Source organism: Pygoscelis adeliae, unplaced genomic scaffold (assembly GCF_000699105.1).
Source record: "Pygoscelis adeliae isolate BGI_AS28 unplaced genomic scaffold, ASM69910v1 Scaffold186, whole genome shotgun sequence".
Taxonomy (NCBI): Eukaryota; Metazoa; Chordata; class Aves; order Sphenisciformes; family Spheniscidae; genus Pygoscelis; species Pygoscelis adeliae.
This window is the reverse complement of record NW_008825071.1, coordinates 6,379,342-6,389,293: the sequence shown is the minus strand read 5'-3', so window position 1 is coordinate 6,389,293 and position 9,952 is coordinate 6,379,342. Positions and strand designations below refer to the sequence as shown.

At 40.7% G+C, this 9,952-nt stretch overlaps 1 protein-coding gene across 1 annotated transcript; it reads left to right on the top strand.

Annotated features, from left to right (window-relative positions):
- The first annotated feature begins 1,102 nt into the window (after positions 1–1,102).
- Positions 1,103–9,292, top strand: STMND1 (stathmin domain containing 1). Its single transcript, XM_009326552.1, is given in 7 exon segments — positions 1,103–1,186; positions 2,071–2,251; positions 4,420–4,574; positions 8,469–8,492; positions 8,494–8,595; positions 9,022–9,254; positions 9,256–9,292. Coding segments are annotated over 7 exon segments (816 nt in total).
- The last annotated feature ends 660 nt before the right edge of the window (positions 9,293–9,952 follow it).

Here is a 9,952-nt window from a genome sequence, read left to right as displayed (position 1 = left end):
GTTGGGGTTCATTGGATTCTGAAAGTTCACCAGCCTTACTACTAGAAAAACACATTAGTCATGTAAACATCTCCGTTTCACATACATGGAAAAGAAGTTTGGCAAATTTTACAGAAAGTTTTCTACTACAAATCAGGGTAAGATCACAAGCTGATATTTATTTGCTACCAGGGTCTCAGGAAGTTAAAAAACAGTAATTCCTCATAGGTATTAATAATTACTTGGGGGTTTTGAATCTTTCAATTTCATATAAAGAGTTAGTTTCATGTGAATATTTGTGAAAAAAAAAGTTATTTCTTCTAACTACAACAGCTGATGATCTCAGCGCAAGTGACCCAAGACATGACCAGTTATGATCTTCAACTGACAGCACTGCCTTAACTTTTCTCTGCTATCTTTTATAACAATCTCTTGGAAGTATAAACCATGGCTGCTTTTTAATTTTTTTTTTTTTTTAAGTCTCCTACAGACATCTACTTCTAAGGATGTGAACAGACTCAAACAGTAATCAAGAAATTGTACAGTAATTTCAAAGGACACTTAAAACATTTTCCCTAGTCACAGCGTGTCTGTCTCCTGCCTACATTTCCTCCCATTTAAAAGCTCGCCTTGCTGCTTGGAATTCCAGATTCAGGACTGATCTTTTCCAGTTGCTAATGGTGCTGAAGAATACTTAAGAAAACCAATCAGAGACTGAAATGCGTGTATTTTATATGACAGTATCTTGTTGATCTAAAAAAAAAAAAAGGGGGGGGGGGAGGCTGGAGATACTCAAGTGTCTTTGCTTGATTTCCCACAGGCGGTTCACTAATGCCCTGAATGACCAGTAGAGATTTGCTGCTCTTAAACCAACATCCCAGCTGCGCAGAAGAAACACATTCCCTCTCAACTTCAGATGAGGGTGCCTGGACAAAGACAATGACGTCTGTATGCCAGGACGTAAGAAGAAAAGCCTTCTGTGGTGTTATTTATTGTAGCAACAGGCCCTGGCAACAGTTAGACTCCATGGTGATAACAAATAACCAAGCTGCCAAGGAAGAGACTAGGGCATTCCTACTCCCTGGACTTGCAGCACGGACAATCAGATGGCCACAGTTTCACCATGGGCTGCAATATTTCTAACAGGGTCGCTGTCGCACAGCTGTCTTCTGAGGAGCTACAGAACAACCAGGACGCAAAAAGCCAGGTAGTGACTTCTTCCAAACAGACTCTGTACAAAGTGTGTTAGGAGACATCTTAGCACGCGAGTGTACGAGGACTTATGCATACAGAGAAATAATTTTGCTGATGTTAACGGTAGCTCTGAATCTGTCAGGGAGTTCTTTAAGAGAAAGGCTACCACTCACTCAGCTTAATACAACCCTTATGCTACAGGGGAAGCAGACTCACCATTTGGCCACATGCGTGACCTGATTTTACAGCACCTGGAAAGTGGCTTTTCACAGTCTGTCTCACTTGCCTCATTAAAGATACAGTTAGAGGCACTTATCTCCCACACCAGCATTGAATTACAACACTGCAGCAAGGTGGGTTTTGCCTCAGAAAGTTATTATGAGGCAAGGGGGTTGTATATATGCAAATATTATAGGATACTTGTGCGCAGCCACTTTGTGAAGTTTGCAGAGTTGCATTGGCTCAAGCCCAAACATACAGAGAAGAGACAAGAATACATCTAGGCTCTAATCCTGCATTCTTTGGAGGTTCAAAGCTATTGTTTAGAAGGTGCACAGGTTAACACCTTACCAAGTGTTAATTTAAAACTCAGTTTTAAATTTCTAACCAATGATCCACATACAGAAGGCACTGAAAGTACGGAAACAATGCTCCAATATAGTCAACTGGATTATGGACACATTTAGGCTTAAGGTCATTTGCTTCTTTTCCAAAATGCTCCAGGAGACCTTTCCTCACTATCAACATCCACCTGTGACAGAACATGGATAAGTATCAGGAACACCTGTCTCCCACTCCACTCAGAACCTGCCAATTCTATGGGACTATTCTAGATACCACCTTAAATGTTTAGAAGCCCAAGGAGCTTCTCTCATTTGTTTCTTCATTTTCTTGTAGACTAAAAATGACAGCATTGCTGGAACAGAGGCTGTGCCCTCACAGGATGGGCAGCTTGGCCAACAGGCACTTCAAAGGATGGAGCCAAAACTTGAAGATGAGACCAGTGAGGGAGACTCCCCTGAAGAACTACCAGAAAGATTTACATCTTCTCAGAAAAGCAGCAATGCACAAAGCACAGGTAAACAGTAACTGAAGTTCACACCAGCTCCACAAACGGAGGCCTAGGAGGAAATTATCTTGAGAGTCTATTGCTACAGCCAACTTCTACACCCAGAAGCATTCATGCTGCGACACCACAAGGATTGAGCTCTTAGCACTGGTTTAAAACCATGCAATAGTAGCAGAAAGCATATCCTAGCTGATGATTATGTTCTGCAGCATGACTCAACCCTCACTACCAGAACAGGCAGCAGGGTAGATACTTTTCTTGGCAGATGCCTGGAACAGACCAAGAGAACAAACTCAGCCTTGTCCCCAGGGGCAGCCCTCTCTAACTGGGATTATGGCACACTGGGAAGACACATTGCCCACGCGAGGGCTGTCAGTCTGCTGTTACAATGAGTCATTTTTTACCAGAGAATGGTTAATACAATGCCCCTGACTAGCATCAGGTAGAGACAGTGGGTAAATACCATGTTATTCCTTAAGTTTGCAAGCAAAAGTTGCCAGTTGTTATATAGAGAAAACTAAAAATTCCAGAAATCATCATGATGATAAGCAAAGGTCTGCTAAGAAATTTATGTTTTTAATTACAAGTGAACACTCAAACCCAAACTTTTCTATAATCTTGAGACAACACTGTAGTAAGAGTTGCTAATGGAAAAGTAGCACCATCTTTGGCACATTTAAACCCCCTAATTTTGTAGTTTAACTCTTGTACTTTTCAAGGGCCATTAACAGCTTAAATTTCACAAACACACTAAATGGAAAATCTACAGTGGTTGTTTACTCTTTGTAATAAACAAGGGTTGCAATAAAATATTTCAAATTGAACACAAAAGGAATAGTTACTGGTGTTTGCTATTCATTAAAGAGGACTTAACTCCCAATGCCACAGAAGGACGTGATGAAAGGATTTCATTTCAGATTGAACAAAACTGTTTGCTTGCTCCGAAATAGTGCATTTCATTTCAAGCTCCTTTTCCTCCCACTTGCTAAAAGATAACTTCACAGGAAATTTCTAAACAGAAAGTTTTTGAAATCATGCTTCAATCTTCTGTTTCAAGACAAAAAAACCCCATACCATACCAAGATATTTCAACTGCATTTTTCTCCTGAATGGATTAGTAAAACCAATACAAATTCACATCACTTGTCAACGTTGCCCACTCATCATGCTTTTATTTTTTGCCAAGATATGTTTTGCTGTATACTGACTTCTGACATTTACGTGTTCTGACTGACAGCTGAACGCCAGTGCTTTTTGGGTGACTGGTTCAGTTATTTTAGGAGAGGTATAGAGTCAGCTTCTTCAAGATGGTAGATGTTCTGTATTTTTGTTTTACAACTAAAAAATAAGCCAACGTTGTCATACCCACTGTGCTTATAAAGACTGGCAGATGTCAAATAACTGCGATTTTTATTTGGTCCAAGCATTCTTCATACAAAAGCTCTATCTTTTGCCAATAGAGGTTGGGCAGACGATAGAACTGTCAACTGAGGGTTGAAAAACCTGATGGGTCTTGGCAATAAAGTTGTTCGTTGTTTATTCACATCTAATATGTGGAAACTAAACAGCCACTCAGAAGGGTTATCAAAATAATTTGTTTTTTATTCTTAATTGATGTTTATAAATATATAATTAAGTGGTGGAATGCTTACGATCAGACTCAAATGTAGCAATGCTGTTACAACACAAATCATAGACCAGGAAAGCATATGAAAGTTTGGGTTCATTTAACAGAAGAACACAGTGATCTTTACAAGACGGCCCATTAGTAGGCTTGTACTATCCCATCCCAGCCTGGCTTTCTCTGACCAGATCACAGGACCCTTGAGAACTTGAACTATAAAGAGCTCCCTATGGACCCCCTTTAGGAACATGCTCAAAAATTGGCTTCACAGGCCTTCAGCACACGCTTCCACGCTTTCCTGAATGTGCCCCTCTGGGTGTAACTGACTACCGTGAGAAACTGAACTAGGCGCCCCCCCTTTTTTAAAAGCCACTAAAAAGCTTACTGCAAAGTTTAAGCAGTGAGGAGAGCCTTGAGCAGGCCTTCTCCACTGGATGTTCTCAGTATGTAACCTTTTAAATAAAAGCTCTGGCATCAGAAATACATCATGAAGTTTTGTTTGAATGCCAAGTGCTCTACAAGTATTAAGTTTTAACATTCTCATCTTTTGAAGATGCACCGCTCACCAGTGAGTTCACCGGTAAATCATGGCCCTTACAGGAAACAGAAAGGCAAAAATCATCAGACGTTCTTGAGGAGCTGAGGATGCAGGGAATAATCAAGAGCCAAAGTACCACTGGCAGCACTGGAGAAGCGTATGAAAACAAGGTAAGTGCCATTATATGAGGCAGGACCCCTGCTACAGCTCTGACCCTGCTGTGAGCACCCTGAGATTCAGTTTCTGCACACACGAAGCATCCAGGCATATCTCCTAAGAATTTAGAAGCAAGTTGTTAAACAGAGAACTGTGTTATGGGGATGTTAGTACAACACAAGCTGGCAGCAGTTTTCAGTTGTTTACAGTTTCCAGGCTTGTTTCAAATGGGGACAAAGGAGGCAGTGACAGTACTAAGAACTTGCTCTTTGAAAAACTCACTGGAAGTTACATGCTACAAACTTGTTTCTCAAGTCCACAAAACTAGAAGAAATACTGTTGCCAGGGTGTTAATAAGTGTTGTAATTACACTTAAGACCTCTGAAATCCTAAATATTCACACTTCTGAGACATCTACAATTCACATTTGGTCTCAGACTAAGAAACCATTACAAAATGGATTTAAAAAAAATTATAGAACTGGTACTTGAATAAGAAACTAGTGTCCATTTTCTTTTCATTCTGAATGATAACCTGAGGTTTATTTTGGCTTCTGAACTCAAGTGCATTCTTTGTCATCAAGCATTGTGTTAAGGATCAGATACCTCTTCCAGATATGGTTTCTAGTACAGATGTCAGGAAGGAGGTGGTCTTCAAGGAGTTTGTAAGTAGTTTAACACATTTGTGGATATGTATCATCCAAAGCACGATCCCACCACTGCTTGGACACAGGATCAATTCAAGCTCAAACCAAGGATGATTCTGAGTAGCTTTGTCATTTGAGGCAAGCCATTCACACATCTCTAACCTTGGCCACCTATATTATTGAAGATCAAACAGAAACTTTCATAAGAAGGACTAAACAAACAAGTGCCACCTTACAGCCTGACCACTGGTGCTGCCTAACACATTTCCTATTGCCAGCACTTTGGAAAATGGGGATGGAGGGTCTCCAAGTACAACATCTCCATAGCCTTTACTTACTTCTCCTCAGATAGATTTTCTGAGTAGCTGAAAGGACTATCCCCTCTGTGGCTAAATTTAGGTAACATACTGCAGGCAGGTTTTTGTATTTTTCCCTTCATAAGATAGGCAAGTGTCTGTTCTTTTCTTCCTCTTGTATTAAAAAGCTGTCTGATATTAAATTACACATACTCTTTTATTGACAGAAACTCAGTCTGTGCTATTTCTCCTTAGAGAATTTCTATCCTCCCAACAGGAGGATTTTTGTCTAAAAATCGGTACAGCTTTTAAAAAGTGAACCTCATGCTTTTCACTAACAAAGTCTTCACTAACAAAATCAACTTTTCCAAGTGATATTTTACATTTGAGCTGGGCCCACTGCTCCGTAACCTACAAGTGAAAACACAAATCTGTCACTAGCTGTTAGCTATTAGCTCTCCCTTAGTAGCAATAGAAAATTTGGCCTGTGCTACCTCCTGTAAGAATAATTTATTCCATTAGAGCTCAAATCCAGCAGATTACCTATGAATAGAGGAACTAAATGCACTGAACAGACACAGTAGAAAAGGTTTATTACCCAGACATATTCCAAATTACAACATGCCGCTCTGGATTTTGAGCATTAACACATGGGTAAATTCACATCTGAAATTTTGGAATTGACCAGGAATAAGCATGAATAGCTTTACACCAAATTTTAGTCCAGCACTAGCTTCAATGAAGAAATGAGCTCACAGACCTCACAGCACTATAAAAGACAAGTACCACCAGGTTTGAGATTATTTTTACAATAACATTGGAGATAGAGACATCCTTGCAAAAGCTTTCCCTTCCTGCGCACAGTTCTGCTCCATATAAGTATCTGCATCGCTTAAGCCTTGGCAGCATTACCTGTCTTCTCTGGATTTCCTGCCATTGCCAACACTGTGCAACAGCTACACAAGAAGCCTTCAGTCTTTTGACCATCCCTCACTCTATCCTGAACAAAGGAACTCCAAGCAGTACAGGTTAAGATGCCTCGTTATACCTGTTTCTAAGTGTTACTGCTCTAAAAGAGCAGTACTTTTGAGAGCAACATTTCATGGGTCTAGAGTAACAAAGCCAAGGAAAAGCTGTACATGCCACAGGATAAACCAGCCTCTACAATTTTAATAGTGGCTCTTACTAAAAACACCAGCAGAGCCAGAGCTTCCACCTAAGATACAGGCATCTAGGCTTCTTTGCATAATTACATTTCAGCATTTGGGGGGGGGGAGAGCAACTGCTATTTTTCCCTCCAGTGCTTCAAAAAGATTGTATAGAATATCTCAAGTTGGAAGGGACCCATAAGGATCAGAGTCCAACTCCCTGCTCCTCACAGAACTACCTAGAACTAAACCATATGACTAAGAGTGTCATTCAGATGCTCCTTGAACTCTGACAGGTTTGGTGCCATGACCACTTCCCTGGGGAGCCTGTTCCAGTGATCGACCATCCTCTCAGTGAAGAGCCTTTTCCTAACATCCAGAGAATCATAGCTGATGTCAAATTTGAAAATGTTTAATCCTCACCCCTGAGGAGTTACATTAAGCTCTTAATAAACACCCCTACTCCCAAGAAGTGGCAGGAGTTGAATTATAGACAGCACCGGACACTTTAGTTCATTAGTGCACCAGCAGGATATCATCTATCAGGTACCTTTTTTTGCAGTCTACCTTTAAAGGCACTCCTATGTGTGTGAGCTAGAGGGTAAGCAAAAGGACCAAAAGCTGTAGTTTCAAATGGAATGGTCTATGGGAATTTTATCCACTTACCATGAGTTATCATTTACAAGGGATGCGCACAGGTTATTATTTTAGCATTTCCATTGCTGTTAGCTTTCAGTGTGGGTTCGTTGAAGCTATGAGGACTTTTGATCTCCCAAAACTGTTTAGCTAAAAGATAAGTTCTTTTCTCAGCTTATATAGACACAGAACAATCTGGAAAGCAACCTGCTTGCTGAATACTCTGTTTAGCTTGGACATATTGGGAAGAATTTTCCATTCATCTCTTCCTATGCAGTCCACAGTTTATCTTGGGTAAGGAATGACATGCTCATATGCAATACCTTCCCACTTTGGGCTTTCACTAGAATGGTCTTTGTCATTGGATAGAAGAGTTTCTTTCTTTTGAAAAAGTCTTTGTTTCTCTTTTATGATGATTGAACATTGCTTTGTTCCGATTTTTGTGTCATCTGCATTCAAAACGTCTCCTTTGTATATCAGTTTTCTTCCTACTGATTCATGCTCCACCTTCATCTCACTAAATGACTCATCTTCCATACTATTTGCAGCACTTAACACTTCTGGCAGTGAGGCCAGACTTTTATTGCCATAAATAACGCTAGAGAAGTCTGGGGAGCAGATAACTCGGAAGACTTGTAACAGGATAGTGATTATTTCAACCCTAGGTCCTTGGTGTGGGTTTAACACTGCTAAAACTGCTTGTCATACAGGAAACAGTAGAATTCAGCCTCCTGGCTCATCAAACAATCACCACATCTTTCCAGGAGTAAGCGCTACCCTCAGCAGCAGAGCTCTAGGATTGGGCTGCTCATTTGTATGCGGCAGAGGCCAGCAGTATCATGATTACAAAGCTCTAACAAAACCATTCTTAAATCTCTTCAGCAGTAATAAAGTAACTGCCCTAAATGCTTAGGGCCTCATTACCAAATCCCCACATCTGCTGGGTGTACAGCAACATTGCAAGCTTCACAGGGACGTCATTCAGCAGAAAAGGGGAATTCTCACTGCAGACAACACTCACTCATGAGTGAGCACTGAGTTTATTAGTACATCATTATTTCTAGGCTTTCATTGGCATCAGAGTCCATCACCTCCATGCATGAAAAAAAGCAGAAGGCAAGCATCAAAGTGTCACCCCAACATCAAAATATACTCTGCTGAAAACTTTTAATGTCTCTACAGAGAGATGCCCTGGAAAAGACACTTTTCCAGGGCACCAGCTAGGCTGGAAAAAATTCAGTTTGGAAACAAGGAAGCAGGTGATTTTACAGTGAAGGACATGAAGACTTCTGCTGAAGTGAAAAAACAGGTCATCTAATTCTCTATGTATTTTTCCAGTGTTTGCTTTATCACCTGAAACCCTCTACTTTTTATAATCGAGCTAATGCAGACAGTTTATGTACAACCTACTACCAAAACCTGATTAATGGCAGCACAGAGGGTCCTATATTCATCTCACAGATGTTGGAAGTCCAGGTTTATTTTTGTCAAAAGCCTGGAAGGTTACTTTAAAGATATGCATAAGAGGAAACTTCTGGAACAGTCTTTTTTTCCTATAGCAAAAGATGCATCTTCCACGGACACCAGAATAAATTGACTAAATTCAGTGCTAACTGGAGTAACATTCTGATCACATTTGGGCAGAAAGATAGAAAGAACTGCTGCATGTGTTTGACACATATGTACTTCCATCCCTCATTACAAAGCATTATGTTTTCTTGTTATTTTGTTCTAGGTTAGGGAAGAGGAACTGAACAAAATGTCACAACACATCACATTCTTTCCAGCAACTGCCCACCAAACTAAAGGTAAACAGACTGAAAAGGACTGCCCAAGTTTTTAAAGCCAAGGAGGTACAGACACCCCTCAGCCCTCACCCTTAGATGGAGAGCCAGGGGTACTGCTAAAGGAAATAACTGCAGTGGAGGCCACAAACAATTGTACCGAGGACTCTGTCATTGAGTCTGATAACTTACAACTGCATCAATGAAACAACCTGGATCTAAGCTGTCTTGCAAAAATGAGGAACTCCTCTGCTCCCTTCAGCTGTCTTTTTTGGGGGCCTAAGTAAATGATTTATCAAGGGGCACAGCTGAGTCTTGCTGCTACCTATCTCACCTGGGAAAATGGTATCTAATCTTAATTGTTACACACTAATTGGAAGTAACAAAACAAATGAGAAGAGCCAGGAAGACACAAATTAGTAACCGGCCAGTCACTAAGTTCGAGCACATACGCATTATCATGATTCTATCAAATTTACTTTTTTAATTATTAAATTTAGCTCACTTCTTGGATGGCTCCATGAAAAGATTCCCTTTCCCTAGGGAGCAGGGAACAGGAGGCTGGAAAGGCATTGTATACACACAGGAAGGCACAAAAGCAGGAGTTAGCAGGGAAAAAGCTGTGACCAGCAGGGATTTGGGACAGCAGAACACGGTGGGACCCTAAGAGTAAGAACAAAGCACAGAGCAACTAGCAAAGAGGTGAGAGCTTCAGGTAGTAAGGTTACAACAGGCCCCAAGAACATCTATTTGACAAGCATTGAGCAGACAAAGGAAGGACAGAACAAGGACTGAAACTACAATGGAGAAAACAACTAACAAGCACAGTTGGTTTGTCCGCATGGAATAAGATGACTGTTTCTGTTACAGAGAGATGTGTTT